Source organism: Equus asinus, chromosome 5 (assembly GCF_041296235.1).
Source record: "Equus asinus isolate D_3611 breed Donkey chromosome 5, EquAss-T2T_v2, whole genome shotgun sequence".
Classification (NCBI taxonomy): domain Eukaryota; kingdom Metazoa; phylum Chordata; class Mammalia; order Perissodactyla; family Equidae; genus Equus; species Equus asinus.
The window spans coordinates 76358578-76375060 of NC_091794.1; the positions used below are offsets into that span (position 1 = coordinate 76358578).

The following is a 16483-nucleotide window of genomic DNA, read 5'->3' on the forward strand; positions in this document are numbered from 1 at the left end:
TATTATAAAAGGATATGATAAAAGATATAGATGAACATCCAAATGGAAGAGATGCATAGGGTAAGGTTTGTAGGAAGGGGCATTATTTCTCTGGGGACTAAGCATTTTCTGAATATTTCTGAGCAACATTTCCTAAATATGTGTAATACATATTTTCAAATGTATTTAGATACTGTTGTGGATGAAGAAGTATGAATTCATATATTACAGGATTCACAATAGCTTTCTGTCCTTTTTATCCAGACAAAAGTTACTAAAGGTATAACCAAATGCTTGTGGCTGAGGGTCTCCATGACAATGTCTTACCTAAAGAAATAATCTTCATGTGAGGCTATAATGTCCATGAGGGCAAAGATCTTGCCTGCCTTATAGTTTTCTAAATCTCTGTTGCCTGGTACATATAATAGGCACTTAGTAAATTCTCATCTGTTTACTGTTTGCAAATGAACAAATGAATACATATTCACATTGTTGGGAAACACTGCTTGCGTCGTCAGTGGATATTTGTCACTGGCTTGATTGTGGCAATGGGAGCAAAAAAGTCTGTAGCATTTCAAGAATTAGATTTCAAGAGTCTCAACGCTTTAGGGCTCCTAACCTATCCAGGGAGCACTTCATGGGTTAGAGGTACTAGCTGGTAATAGAGGAAATTGGGAGCCAAAGTTTTCCATCTCTTCTGAGGTGGAAACACCCTTCTCAGGGTAGGAACAAACCATCACAGGGAAAATCCTGTGATTGGTCACACAAGAACTTGCCAGCCTTAAGTTTTCTCTGCAAGTTAGGACCCCCATGATCATGCTCAAATGTGTAGCTAGGCACACCCAGACACACACGTACACCCGGACACGACACACACATACAGGTGCCCCCCATCCCCCACATTATACAAGAATCTGATGTAAATGAATCTCATTGTCAGTGATTTAGAGGAACTATTTATTTTTATGTTTTTTTAAAGATTTTATGTTTCCTTTTCCCTGCAAAGCCCCCTGGTAGATAGTTGTGTATTTTTAGTTGTGCGTCCTTCTAGTTGTGGCATGTGGGATGCCGCCTCAGCATGGCCTGATGAGTGGTGCCGTGTCCACGCCCAGGACTTGAACCAGCAAAACCTGGGGCTGCTGAAGCAGAGCGTGTGAACTTAACCACTTGGCCACAGGGTGGCCCCCTAGAGGAACTATTTAAATGGGCCATTAGTAATCTGCTTGTCAAGGCAAAAAGTTCATCTCTGATGGTAGTATTTGTACTGATTTATAAATGTTGGAAGCTTAGAATTTTGTATTTGAGTTTGCTTCAAGCTTCATACACCTGTTTAAATGAGGCTTCTACTGTCGTAAGGGAAAAGAATTGGATTTTCTTTGTAGATGGAGTTGGCAGGTTTTTAGAAAGAAGTCCTCATTATTAAGTTTTGAGAAAGAATCACTCATCAGTCATTACAGAGGAAAAGAGAGAGGGAATGGAGTGGAGAGCTGGATGATGGGTCATGTCAATCTACTAACAGTTTGCTTTCCACATTGGAAAAAAACTTTTTCAGCTTCCAGACTCCACTTCTAAGTATGTGATGTTGGTGGTGAGGCAGAGTGTGTGACTTGGCTCCCTTCACCCTCTCGGTTGGGTATATGTCATTGGCAGTGACTTAGTCTGGGGATACAACATGTATTTATAGTGAAAAGATAAATATACTAACCTTGTTTAGAAAATTATACCCCAAGCTTAGAAATCCCAAGGAAAGTAGGTTCACCCACTTCCAGGAAAAGGACTTGGCCCCTCTGCCTGTGCAACCTCATCCAGGCCCTGAGCTCAGCTTGTGTTTCTAAGAGGGGACAAATCCAGGCTGGCTGACTTCTCTAATTTCCTTCACTTTTTTCACTACAGTTACTTCAGGATGGTAAAATGGAGAAGCTTGAGGAGCTTGTCGAAAAATACCCTTGTGCCTTTCCTTGCTGGGTTGGGCCCTTCCAGGCATTTTTCTATATCTATGACCCAGACTATGCGAAGACATTTCTGAGCAGAACAGGTAAGAAAAGGGGGAATCTCAAGAATGTAATCCTCATAGAATGATATGCGCAACCCACAGGCAGGACTCTAAAGGAATTCTGCAGCAGAGATCAGTACTGGGCCTTTATGAGACACTGGAGAAAATGTGGGGAGGTTTCCTACCAATCCTGAAGGGGATCCCATGTCCCCCAGGTCCTGGTCTGGTTCAGGCTCCCGTGGGCCCTTTTAGGTCAGTGTATCCCAGAGGCCAGGCAGCACCCCCAGATCACCAGGGGCTTCCTTTGCCTCTCTTGCTTCTGTGGCTTCAGTGTCAGCAACACTCCCCACCCTCAGCCCCTTTCTTGAGCAGAGTCTTCAGGGGATGCTGACGTAGCTCTGCCTCTACTTGTTCAGTATGTCAGCCTGATTCCTAGATCGTTAATCTACCCATCTAACCTCTTGATTGCGGTCCAAATATTGTTTTTCTTTTCTCCCTGTTTCCCAACTGTGCTCCCTTTTGGGGGCACACATCATCTGACTCCCCCATCCAATCCTTTTCCGTGGCTTCCATGGTGGAATATCTCATAGCACAAAATTTAAACGTGCAGTTCTTGCTCCACAAACTCTGGTATCCTCATCTTTCGTCCCTGTGCCCTTGTCTCGATTGCTCTCAGTCAATCCTAGTACAAGGAAGCAGCCTTTCCCTGCAAGTCTCCATGTTGCCCCTCCCCCAGCTGATTCCTCTCAAGCTCACCTCTTAAAGCACAAGAGCCTAAACATCTCCAGGTGAGAGTTCAGGGGGCCCCAGGCGGCATTTGTACCTCCCTCTCTGGTGTCTGCTGCCCCAGCTCTAAGAGTTCATTTGGTTTCCAGAAAAGATACAATATGTTGTCCCAACTCCTGTCCTGGAACCTTGTGACTGTCAGCAATCTCTGTGTCTGTTGGAGGAAGTGTAAACAAGGGAGGAACCTGGGTTCTTGAACCTGTCTGTCTTGTGGGCTTGCTGTTCTCTGGTTCCAGAACCAAGGCTTGGGGTTTCCCCGGGCCTGCCAAGGGCTGTAGGAAGTGAGCTCTGGGCTCCCTCTTATTCACTGTTTGTGGTTAGTGCAGCCAAATGAAGAGAACTGTCGCCTGTGGTGACCGGTGATTTTCCTCTGATGCTGTCTCTTGTCTCCTCTGCTTGTCTCTGCAGATCCCAAGTCCAAGTACCCATGCAAGGTCTGGCTTCCATGTCTTGGTATGTATGTGCAAATGAGAGGGGTGCCCCGCTCTCTCGCTTGAAGTCCCCTTTCCATTAAAGCATTAGTTCCTTGTGAATTTTGTGTTCCCAGTATAGTTCATGGATTGGTTTGGAGTTGAGAGGACATGAATATTTGTTGTGTTTCTACTTTGAGCTAGAGACCAGGCTTATATATAGACAAGACCAGCTAGAGAAGGTGCCTTATGTATACACCTTCCTTTAATGTGCCCAGCGACACAGTGAAGTAGATATTTATTATCACACTTTATGATTGAGAAAACCAAGCCTCAGTGACCTACTCTATTATGTCATATGCCGCATAATGATGTTTTAGTCAATGATGGAGGGCATATACAATGATGTTCCTATAAGATTATTACCATATAGCCTAGGAGTGTAGTAGGCTATACCATCCAGGTTTGTGCAAGTACACTCTATTATGTTTACACAGCCATGAAATCAACTAACAACACATTTTTCAGAGCATATCCCCATCGTTAAGCGACATATGACTCTACTAGACAGGTCGTAACTGGGGATTCCAGGATTATCACTTTCATCAGGCTTTTAAACTTGGAGTCTTTCTCACGAAGCTAAATACATCCATCCCAGATGTAAGCATCAAAACTCCCCTCAATCTTAATAGATGGGCACTGCTTTGATATTCCACTATGTCATGACCACCTATGCGTCATGGTCATTCCATGATGTCTGTGTTCCTCACCTTTCCTTCCTTGTCTCATCTAATAAAATAGAATGAGGTTTTGTGCCTTTTATTTCTCAAGGAAAAGGACTAGTGAGTCTTGATGGACCCAAGTGGTTCCAGCACCGTTGCCTATTAACTCCTGGATATAGTGTTAACATCTTGAAATCATATGTCGAGGTGATGGCCCATTCTGTGAACATGATGTTGGTAAGTGAAGGGACAAAAGTGCTCTGGTGTGTTGCAAAATGCTTCCAACAGGGACTGGGTTAGACATATGTTTAATGGGCAGTGAGAGTCAAAGGGGGATGATTTCTAGAAATTAACCAATGTGCAAGTACCCACTGAGCAATAGGTGTCCATGTAAAGCTTTGGGATTGTTCTTGGGGTGATAAAAAAAAGAGGAAGATCTGGTCATCTATCTTAGATATGTTTTGAGATCCTATGGCAGTAACCAAGGACCAAGTAGTAAGATTCAGACGGTAGGTGCTGTAGGCGACGGGTGAGGAAACCAGGAGCAGCTACAATAGCTTCAGATTCAGAGGAGACTCCAATTTACCATGAATGTGTGCTGCACTAGAACATGTGGGTCATATGGACGAGGGCGTTCTCGGCAGGGTGAGTCTGTGTGAACAAGGGTTTGGAGTTTGGAATGGACTCTCCTGAAGGCCATAAAGGACCTAGCAAAGGCTAAGTGTCTACACTGAAGTGGCAGATGTGAGTGTCCTCTTATAGACAGTGGGTGATCTTTAGGAGTTGACCTGCGCCCTCCAAAGGGGCAGGAGGACTTTGCAGAGGAATATTCCTATGGGCGGTCCCTGGTGTATAAGTGAGTTCTATTCCCAAACTCCACTGTACGTGATATCCTTTAAAGTGCACTTATTTAAAAATCAGACGAGTACCTCATTAATACAGTCTCGTCATAAACACTTCAGACACCACAAACAAAGCCCAGGTTTCCCTCCCCCTTTTGCAAACCCATCTCTTTTCTCTAGAACTGCTGTTAGCAGCTGGTTGGCTGGGCTCTCAGCCAAGCTCACAGAAGCGGATTTAACCTGAAATTTGCCAGATTGTGGTGAAAATACCCGTGTGAGTTCTCAAGGCAGAGAGCTGGAGGCACAGGCTAGAGGGTGGGGCATGCTGCTCCTGTTTGGTGCTGCGCAGCTTTATGCTGGATTGCAAACCAGCCAGTGGTGCTCTTTGAGTTTATCTCCTTTTCGCTAAACCACTTCCATCTTGCTGGCTTCTCAGTCCCACGTTTCCCTGAGATTCCTCTCACAGCTTTCCCTCTGCTGAGTTGTCCAAAGTGCCTCCAGCTTTGAGCCGCCTCTTTGCTCTCATTTCTTCTAAACTCACTCTTTGTACTCAGCAAAACTTACATAATTCAAGATGAAAGCAACTGACTAAACAATTACATTTAGGTAGAAGCATTAAATAATGTTTTTTTCCTGTGGCCTCCAAATTCTTAGCACTCAGCCGTAGGCATAGGTGCTCAACAAGTATAGGTTGATGTGAACTTAAACGTTGAGATTTATTTGTATTTTGACAGAAAGAATGCTTATTATCACAAATACACATTCAACAGGGGACTTTGTGGCAGTTTAAGCCACAAAACCTTTCAGTGGTGTGAGTAGGTCGTTTTCGGGGAGGTAAAGTGGACGCAGGCAGCGCTTGGCTGGGCGTCAGCTCCCTGCAGCTGCTCCAATCATGGCTTGTCTCTTTCTCCCACTTCTCAATAGAAAATGGTTTTCCCCCCTAATGTTCCAGGTTTATTTTAAGAATGGTTATAGTGTTTGAGAGTAGTGTCGGGGTGGGGTGTCTATCAGTTTGGGGATGCTGATGGAGGAAGCCCTGTAATTATGGGTCTTGTAGCAGAGACTGTCTTTTTACTGGGACTCTGATCTGTGTTAAAGCAGAGTTATGGTAATAATTGAAAGGCCAAAGCTCCTTCACTCAGCCACTTACCAGGCACCTGGTTTACTCCATCTTCTTTCTCACCCAGCTGGGTGCATTTTCCCTTCCTCATGCCAAAGAAGCACTTGTCTTACTGCCCTTCATGACCTTTGGCTCCTGCTCGGTCGGGGCTGTCTCCCTCACGTCATAAGGGCAGGGTCAGAGAGGAGTCTTCAGATACAGGCGGTGTGATGATGGTGATGCTGTTGATCTTGACCTCCTGTGCCAGGGCAAGTGGGAGAAGATTTGTGGCACTCAGGACACGATCGTGGAGGTCTTTGAGCACATCAACTTGATGGCCCTGGACATACTCATGAAATGTGCTTTCAACCGGGAGACCAACTGCCAGATAAACAGGTCAGCGATGGGAGGACAAAAAAGACACTTGTTTGCCATTATCTAAGTCATTTATTGACATTATCCTCACTTTCTCTTCTAGCCACTGTGATCTTTATGTAAAATCGACATTTGAAGCCAGCAAAATCATCTTTTATCGCTTGTACAGTTTCTTACGTCACCACAACATACTTTTCAACTTCAGCCCTGAGGGTCACTGCTTACAGGAGACCAGCCAAATGCTGCATCAGCACACAGGTAGTTCTTGGGTTTGAGCTGCCCATGGCCATAACGCTTTCATCATTGTACTGTGTCTCTCTGGAGAAACAGGCCTCAATGTGACAAGAGAAAGAATTCTTGTCTTAATGGAGCTCTCATGTGGGCACTGCTCAAAAGATATACAAGTCCTTACAAGAGTTTGAGCATCCATAGTGGTAGTCTTATCAGAAATTTTCTATATATTATGCAGTTTTTACTATGTACAATTTTTATGAATACAAATATAACCCAACAAGTGGGCATTTAATATTTCAAGGCACACATGGCCTATGGCTTTTGCCCATTGATTGCCATAATGATGACAAACTAAGAGCATTCATGCAACATAGGAATGAAGAGGAGAACAGAGTACACATGGACATATATTGAAAAGAAGAGGGAAATGAGGAGTCGTTCAACGGGTGTGAAGTTTCAGTTATGCCAGCTGAGTAAGTTCTGGAGATCTGCTGTCCAACACAGTGTCTGTAGTTCACTATGCTGTGTTGTACGCTTGCAAAGTCACTAAGTGGGTAGATCTCAGGGTAAGTCTTCTTACCACAATAAAAAAACAAGGTAAAAGAAGCTCAGTTCAAAAATAAATAGTTTTAGCAAAACTAACATAAAAGTTGAGATAGATTCCGCTTTTTAAGCAATTCAGCATGACTTTTCATGAGCATCAGATAGAGCATATTTATCAAGCAGTTAACTAATCCTTTTTCAGCTCCACGTTTACTAGCAGTGTGACTTTGTTTTGTCTCAGTGTCTTCTGTAAAATGGGGATAAAAATGAACCAATCTCATAGGTTCATGGTGATGATTAAATATGTTAGTGTATGTAAGCACTTAGGAGAGTGCCTGCCATGGAGTAAAGGTTAAATATCAGATATATTTGCCCCCAGGAAATTTGTGAGACACATCTGCACTTGCACACTCACAGACATATGTGCACACATGAACCTAGATGTGGCAAGGAGGACAGTCCGATAAGCAAGTTAGAAACAATTAAGACATAAACGGGCATTATTTACAGTGAGAGTTCTCAAACCTGTTCGCATGATGGACCATACAGAAAATGTAAACGTTTGTGTGGCTCATTGGAGTAAACAGGAGTGGATTTGGGGGCATCTCCATGGGACTTGGTAAAAAAAATCTTTATGTTGTCTTTGTATTAGATAATTATGGTGAGAAAATGCAAAGTATTAGGTAAAAGATTAAATGTTAAAGTTGTTCAAAATAAAACCTTTCAGGGGCTGGCCCTGTGGCCGAGTGGTTAAGTTCATGCGCTCCGCTGCAGGCAGCCTAGTGTTTCCTGGGTTCGAATCCTGGGCGCGGACATGGCACTGCTCATCAAACCATGCTGAGGCAGTGTCCCACATGCCACAACTAGAAGAACCCACAAGGGAAGAATATACAACTATGTACTGGGGGGTTTTGGGGAGAAAAAGGGAAAAATAAAATCTTAAAAAAAAAAAACCTTTCAAAAATTTTAATTTTTCTTTAGTTAGATTTATCAATATTTGCTTTCATTGAATCTGGATTTTTAAAAATTTTATTGATGTCATAATAGTTTATAACATTGTGTAATTTCAGTTGTACATTATTATTTGTCAGTCACAATATGAATGTGCTCCTTCACCCCTTATGCACACTCCCCAACCCTTTTGCCCCCTGGTAACCACTAATCTGTTCTCTTTGTCCATGTGTTTGTTTATCTTCCACATATGAGTGAAGTCATACGCTGTTTGTCTTTCTCTGTCTGGCTTATTTCACTTAACATAATACCCTCAAAGTCCATCCATGTTGTTGCAAATGGGACGATTTTGTCTTTTTTATGGCTGAGTAGTGTTGCATTGTGTGTCTTCTTTATCCAATCATCAGTCAATGGGCACTTGGGTTGCTTGTACCTCTTGGGTGTTGCAAATAATGCTGCAGTGAACATATGGGTGCATAGGTCTCTTTGAATTGTTGGTTTCAAGTTCTTTGGGTAGATACCCAGTAGTGGGATAGCTGGGTCATATGGTATTTCTATTTTTAATTTTTTGAGAAATCTCCATCCTGTTTTCCATAGTGGCTGCACCAGTTTGCATTCCCAGCAGCAGTGTATGAGGGTTCCCTTTTCTCCACATCCTCTCCAATATTTGTTGTTTTTTTTCTTGGTAATTATAGCCATTCTAACAGGTGTAATGTGATATCTCATTGTAGTTTTGATTTGCGTTTCCCTGATAATTAATGATGTTGAACATCTTTTCATGTGCCTGTTGGCCATCTGTATATCTTTGGAAAAATGTCTGTTCATATCCTCTGCCCATTTTTTGATTGAATTGTGCTTTTTTGTTTTTGAGTTGTATAAGTTCTTTATATATTTTGGAGATGAGCCCCTTGTTGGATATAGGATTTGCAAATATTTTCTCCCAGTTGGTGGGTTGTCTCATTGTTTTGCTCCTGATTTCCTCTGCCTTACAGAACTCTTTAGTCTGATGAAGTCCCATTTGTTTATTTTTTCTTTCGTTTCCCTTGCCAGAGTAAAGATGGTATTTGAAAAGATCCTTCTAAGACCAGTGTCAAAGAGTATACTGTCTATATTTTCTTCTAGGAGTTTTATGGTTTCAGGTCTTACATTTAAGTCTTTAATCCATTTTGAGTTGATTTTTGTGTATGGTGTGAGATAATGGTCTACTTTCATTCTTTTGCATGTGGCTGTCCAGTTTTCCCAACACCATTTATTGAAGAGACTTTTCTTTCTCCATTGTATGTTCTTAGCTCTTTTGTCGAAGATTAGCTGTCCGTGGATGTATAGTTTTCTTTCTGGGCTTTCAATGCTGTTCCATTGATTTGTGTGCCTGTTTTTGTACCAGTACCATGCTGTTTTGATCACTATAGCTTTGTAGTATGTTTGAAGTCAGGGATTGTGATGCCTCCAGCTTTGTTCTTTTTCCTCAGGATTGCTTTAGCTCTTTGGGATCTTTTGTTGCCCCATATGAATTTTAAGATTCTTTCTTCTATTTCCGTGAAGAATGTCATTGGGATTCTGATTCGGATTGCATTGAATCTGTAGATTGCTTTAGGTAGTGCGGACATTTTGACTATGTTTAGTCTCCCAATCCATGTGCATGGAATATCTTTCCATTTCTTTATGTCATTATAGATTTCTTTCAAGTCTTACAGTTTTCGCTGTATGGGTCTTTCACCTCCTTGGTTACATTTATTCTTAGATACTTTATTCTTTTCATTGCGATTGTAAATGGGATTGTATTCTTGAGTTCTTTCTGTTAGTTCGCTATTAGAGTACAGGAATGCAGCTGCTTTTTGTAAGTTGATTTTGTACCCTGCAACTTTTGTTGTAGTTGTTGATTATTGAATCTGGATTTTGAGTAATAGTCACAAGCCTTCCCCTATTCCAGAGTATCTCAACCGTGGCACTAATGACATTTTGGACTGAATTGGGGGGATGTCCTGTGCATTGTAAGATGTTTAGCTGCACCCCTAACATCTACCCACTTGATACCTGTAGGACTCTGACGCTTGTGGCAACCAAAAAATGTCTGCAGACATTACTGAATGTTCCCTGGGGACAGTGTTGTCGCTGGTTGAGAACCACTGCCCTATACCCAGGTTATAGAGAAATTCACCTATGCTCTCTTCTAGTGCTTGTGCAGTTTTGTTCTCCTGCATTTAGATCTCTGATCCATTTAGAGTTTATTCTTATGTATGGTGTCAAGGGTTGATCTAATTTTTCCAGATCATTCTCCAGTTGTCTCATCACCATTTATTAAAAAGTTCCATCTTTTCCAGTGATTTGAATGACCACCTTTATCATAGTCTAAATTGACATATGTACTTGGATCTATTTTTGTACTTCCTTTTCCATTACATTGGTCTATCTGTTCATGTGCTAGAATCACACTGATTTTGAATATATCATTCCACTCCTAGCTGTAGAGCTTCTGCTGAGAACCTGATGGAGGTTCCTTTGTAGGTTATTTTCTTCTCTCTGGCTGCCCTTAATATTCTTTCTTTGTCATTGGCTTTTGACAGTTTTAATATAAGCCTTGGAGAAGGTCTTTTTGTAGTGAGATAATTAGCAGTTCTGTTAACTGTTAGGTACTTGTGTATCCACTTTCTTCCCCAGGTTTGGGAAGTTCTCAGCTATTGTTTCTTTGAATAAGCTCTCTGCTCCTTTCTCCCTCTTTCCTCCATTTGGGATACCTGTTATCCTTATGTTACTTTTCCTAATTGACTCAGATATTTCTCATAGAATTTCTTCGTTTTTTAAGTATCTTATTTCTCTCCTCTTCCACCGGGATCATTTCTGGATTTATATCTTCGAGCTCACTATTTCTGTCTTCTATATGATCGGCTTTATTTTTCAATCTTTCTACGTTACTTTTCATCTCATTAATTGTGTTCTCCATCTCCAGAATTTCTGTTTTTATTTTTAATTTTTAAAGTTTCAATCCTTTTGGTGAAGTACTCCTTCTGCTCCTTAATTTTATTCCTGAGCTCATTAACTGTCTTTCTGGATTTTCTTGTAACTCATTGCGTTTCTTCATGACAGCTATTTTGAATTCTGTGTCAGTTAGATTGTAATCTTCTGTGACTTCAAGTTTGGTTTCTGGAGAGTTGTCATTTTCTTTCTGTTCTGCAGTGTTACTGTAGTTCTTCATGGTACTTGATGAGTTGATCATCTGCTGGCACATTTGTGGTAATAACCACCTTTCTTATTTGAGTACGGCTTTGGTTACTTTAGTTCTGAGCTGCTTCTGGTTGTGTTTGAGAGCCTGCACTTTCTACCCTCTGCTGCCTCTGCTAGAGGTGTCGTCAGTGCCCTCCTTTTGCTGCTTATGCCTCTGAGGTTGCTGGTGCCTTGCTGCTTTTGATGTTACTGCAATCTTGGGTGTCACCATTGGGGTCACTGGGCTGTGAGCACTTCTGTTGCTTCTGGGGTTGCCTGGGTCTCGTGTTACTCTCCATGGGTTTTCCATGGGCTTGGATACTGCTGCCATGTGCACCACTTGTGCTACTGCTCCTGGGATGTCTGGGAGTGCTGGTTGCATTGCTGCCAGGGGCGCTGGGTTCACGAGTGTTGCTGTTGCTGCCAGGGGCCTGGGGACCCCGGGACTTGTATGCAGCCCCTGCTGCTGTTAGAGCTGGCATCGGGGGTGCTGCCACTGGGGGCTGGATCATGGGTTCTGCGTGGTTCTTGAAGCCTCAGGTTGCAGGTTCACCTGCCACTGCTGTGGGGGTCAAGGGCTAAGCAAGGAGTGAGTTTTTTTGTTTGTTCTGGCCACTGGCGCTAGCTGGGGTATTTTGAAAACTCAGGTCAGGGTGCCTCACCCCAGCTAGGAAAATGTGTGTTTTGGATACTGTCCCCACTGTTGGAAAGATTGGGCCACTGCTGGAGGAGGGAGAGGGGGCTGGGTCACCAGCTCCACTCTGTCCTGAACCCTCAGGGAGTTTGTGCCACCCACCACTGCTGGAGGACAGGGGCTAAGCCGTGAGTGCCTTTTCTGTCCCTGTAGCCTCTGGACACAGGCATGTGTGCTGGTGTGAGGATCTGGTTTTGGATCACCCTTGTGGGAGGAGCTATTACCCTAGTTTCACTGCCTCCCAGAAGTCCTGTATACCTACCTTCAGACATATAGATGCGCGGATCTCTTAGGTGTTCCATTGTGCTGTGTAGGGAATCCTTTGTTTGTCAATGGATGTCTGATTGGTGGTAGCTTAGAGGGAAGAGACAAAGGGAATAACTCAGTTTGCCATGATGCTGATGTCACCCTCCCAAACTGATTTATTTAAAGAGACTTTTAGTATGTTTTTCTTAAGTTAATAATTACTTTTTAGAGAGCTTTAGGTTTACAGAAAAATTGAGCAGAAAGCTCAAGTCCATAGTTTACTTTAGAGCTCACTCTTTATGTTGTACACCCCATGGATTTTGAGAAATCTAATGATATCTATCCATATTACGGAATAATTTCACTGCCCTAAAAACTCCCCCGGGCTCCACCTATTTACCCTTCCTTCCCTCGCCCTAAACTCCTGGCAACCACTGATTTTTTTTTTTTTACTGTCTGTATTGTTTTGCCCTTTCCGTGTCATTATTTGGAATCATACTGTATGTGGTCTTATAAGATTTGTTTCTTTCACTTAGTAATATGCATTTAAAGTTCCTCCATGTATTTTTATGGCTTGATAGCTCTTCTATTTTTATTGCTAAATAATATTCTATTGTATGGATGTACCACAGTTTGTTTACCCATTCACCTATTGAAGGACATCTTGGTTGCTTCCAAGTTTTGGCAGTTTTGAATAAAGCTGCTGTAAGTGTTTGTGTACAAGTTTTTGTGTGGACATCAGTTTTCAACTTCTTTGGGTAAATTCGAAGGAGCGTGATTGCTGGATAGTATGGTAAGAAAATGTTTAGTTTTGTAAGAATCTACCAAATTGTCTTCCACCATGGCATTACCATTTTGCCTTCCTGCCAGCAATGAACGAACAGTTCTGTCACTCCACATCATTGCTAGCATTTGGTGTTGCCGGTGCTCTGGATTTTGGCCATTCTAATAGATGTGTAGCGGTATCTCATTGTGGTTTTTAATTTGCATCACTTTCATGGCATATGATGTGGAACATCGTTTCGTATGCTTATTTGCTATCTGCGTATCTTCTTTGGTGAAGTGTCTGTTAAAGTCTTAGGTCCAGTTTTTAATCAGGTTGTTTTTTTTCTTATTGTTGAGTTTTAAGAGTTCTTTGTATATTTTGGATAACAATCCTTTATCAGAAGCGTCTTTTGCAAATATTTTCTCCCAAAATGTGGCTTGTCTTTTTATTCTCTTAAATCTGTCTTTTGCTGAGCAGTTTTGAATTTTAGTGAAGTCCAGCTTGTCAATTTTTTTCTCTCATGAATCATACTTTTGGTGTTGTATCTAAAAAGTTATTGCCAAACCCAAGGCCACATAGGTTTCCTTCTGTGTTATTTTCTAGATGTTTTATGGTTTTACATTTAGGTCTATGATCCATTTTAAGTTAATGTTTGTGAAAGAGGTGAGATCTATGTCTAGATTATTTTTCTTACATGTGGATGTCCAGTTTTCCCAGCACCATTTGTTGAAAAGATTGTTCTTTTCATTGAATAGTCTTGGCACCCTTGTCAAAAGTCATTTAACCATACATGCCAGGGTTTATTTCTGCACTCTCTATTCTATTCACATATTCTACTTATATATGGTATATGTCTGCCTTTATGCCAATATCACACTGTTTTGGGCACTGTAGCTTTGTAGTAAGTTTTGAACTTAGGAAATGTGAGTCCTTCAGTTTTGTTCTTCTTTCTCAAGATTGTTTTGGCTATTTGGGGTCCCTTGATTCCATCAGAATTTTAGGATGTTTTTTTCTGTTTTTTATTGTTAATTTTTAAGGCTATAAATTTTCTTTTGTTCACTGATTAAATATATCTCATGTATTTTGATAAGTAAATTTTCCATTATCATTGTTTTTTTTTCTTCAGAAATTCTGTAATTTCTGTTTGTATTTCCCTTTCACCGCAAAGGTATTTAATAGAAGGTTTATAAATTTCTAGGTGCAAAGGCTTTTTATTTTTTGATCTTTAAAACTTTCTAGTTTTATTGCAATTAGAGAACATTGTTTTTACTATTTCCCCTTTATGGAACTTACTAATGATTTTTTTTTTTCCTCTCTGTCTTTTTTTTTTTTTTTTTTTTGCTGAAGAAGATTCCCCTGAGCTAACGTCCATGCCAATCTTCCTCTATTTTTTTTTTTAGTGTGGGCTGCCAACACAGCATGGCTGCTAACAGAATGGTGTAGGACCATGCCTTGGAACCGAACCTAGGCCACTGAAGCGAAGCATGCTAAACTTAACTACTAGGCCACTGGGGCTGGCCCATGATGCTTTTGATTTAATATATGATGAATTTTTGTAAATTTTCCGTGTGCTCTTGAGAAGAAGATATACTCTCTATTAGGTATGGTGGTTGATATTTCTCCCTGTATGTTCTGCTTTTTATTTTGTTTAGATCTTCTATATCTTATTTTCATCCACTAGGCGTGTCCTGTTCTGAAAGCAGTATGTTAAAGACTCCTATTATTCATGTGATTCTGGCTATTTTCCCTTGTATCTCTTGTAGTTTCTGCTTTAAATAAGTACTGCCATGTTTGTGGTTTGAGTATATGTTCATAACTGTTCTATCTTGTGATTTCATGACTTTTAGCATTAGAAACTGACCTTGTTTAATGAGTTTTTGCTCAAATTCTCCTTTGTCTGATTTCAGGATTGCAACTCCTGCTTTCTTGTCATTTCCACTTGCCTGGTATATCCTTGTTCATGCCTTTATTTTTACCTGTTTTGAATTACTTTGTTTTATGTGTTTTTCTTATATGTAGAACATTTTTTTTTTCTTAAAGATTGGCACCGGAGCTAACGATTGTTTCCAATGTTCTTTTTTTTTCCTGCTTTTTCTCCCCAAATCCCCCCAGTACATAGTCGCATATTTTTTAGTTGTGGGTCCTTCTAGTTGTGGCATGTGGGACGCTGCCTCAGCATGGCCTGACAAGCGGTGCCATGTCTGCACCCAGGATCCGAACCAGCGAAACCCTGGGCTGCCGAAGCAGAACATGTGAATTTAACCACTCGGCTACGGGGCTGGCCCCTGTAGAACCTTTTTGAGTTTTGCTTTTTGAACCAATTTGAAAATCTTTTTATTTTAGTAAGCCAGTCATTCTCATCCTTATTTATTGAAATGACTGACATGTTTGATCTCAACATTGTCATGTTATAATGTTTTCCTATGTGTATGCTGTTATAATTAGTGTGTGTGTTAGGTTCCTAGGGCTTCTATAACAAATAACCAGACTAGGTGGCTTAAAACAACAACAGTTCATTCTCTCACAGTTCTGGAGGCTAGGTGTCCAAAATCAAGGTGTTGGCAGGAGCATGATCCCTCTTGAAGACTCTAGGAAAGAATCCTTCCTCTCCTCTTCCTACCTTCTGGTGGTTGCAGGTGATCCTTGGCATTCCTTGGCTTGCAGCTGTTTCACTCTCATTTCTGCCTCTGTCTTCCTGTGGTTGTCTTCCCTCTGTGTGTCTATCTTAGTCCATCTGGGGTGGTAAAGTAGAATATCACAGACTGAGTGGCTTAGAAACAATGACTTCATGACCTAATCACCTCCCAAATATTTCACCTGCAAATACTGTCGCATTGGGGATTAGATTTCAACGTATGAATTTTGGGAGGACATGAACACTCAGTCTATAGCAGGGTCTGTGTCCAAATTTCTTCCTCTTAAAAGGATACCAGTCATTGTATTAGGTCCCACCCTAACCCTATATGGCATCGTCTTAGTTTGATTACATCTGTAAAGACCCTATTTCCAGTAAGGCTACATTCATAGGTTTTGGGTGGACATGAATTTTGGGGGGACAGTGTGCCGTGTTTTTTTTTCTACGTGGTATGTCTTCTTTGCTCTTTTTAAATGTAATACCTTTTGACATTTAAGAAGGTTTATATTTTTGTTCTATGTCTATTGTAGTATTTAGTCATTTCATAGATCCTTAATCCCATTTTTCCTTATTTAATCTTTTGCTATCTGGTTGATCAGTACTTTATATTGTGATAAAATACACACAACATAACATTTACCACCTTCATCTTTTTTACGTGTACAGTTCAGTGCTACTAAGTACATTCACATTGCTGTACAACCATCACCACCATCCATCTCCAGAACTCTTTTCATCTTGCAAAACTGAAGCTCCATACCCACCAAACAATAACTCTTCATTCCACTCCCCCCTCAGCCCCTGGCAACCCCTGTTCTACTTTCCGTCTATGAAGTTGACTAGGTACTTAGTTATGTCGTGTATGGGGAGCCATACAGTACTTGTCCTTTGGGGACTGTGGTTGATGGTCTGTCAGTTTTTAATGACATCTTGTGATTTTTATTTCTCACCTGGACAACTATTAGGTTTCTTATTCTACTTTCCCCTCTCCCTCTACTCCCCCTAAT

General features: G+C 41.2%; 1 protein-coding gene across 1 annotated transcript in view; it reads left to right on the plus strand.

Moving 5' to 3' along the window:
- Positions 1–16483, plus strand: part of LOC106833866 (cytochrome P450 4X1-like) — a 46966-nt gene that overhangs the window by 17845 nt on the left and 12638 nt on the right. The window contains exons 2-6 of the mRNA XM_014845236.3: positions 1873–2014; positions 3167–3211; positions 4000–4127; positions 6100–6227; positions 6310–6464. Of these exons, the coding sequence (XP_014700722.1) occupies positions 1873–2014; positions 3167–3211; positions 4000–4127; positions 6100–6227; positions 6310–6464 (598 nt within the window). The remainder of the gene's footprint in view (positions 1–1872; positions 2015–3166; positions 3212–3999; positions 4128–6099; positions 6228–6309; positions 6465–16483) is intronic.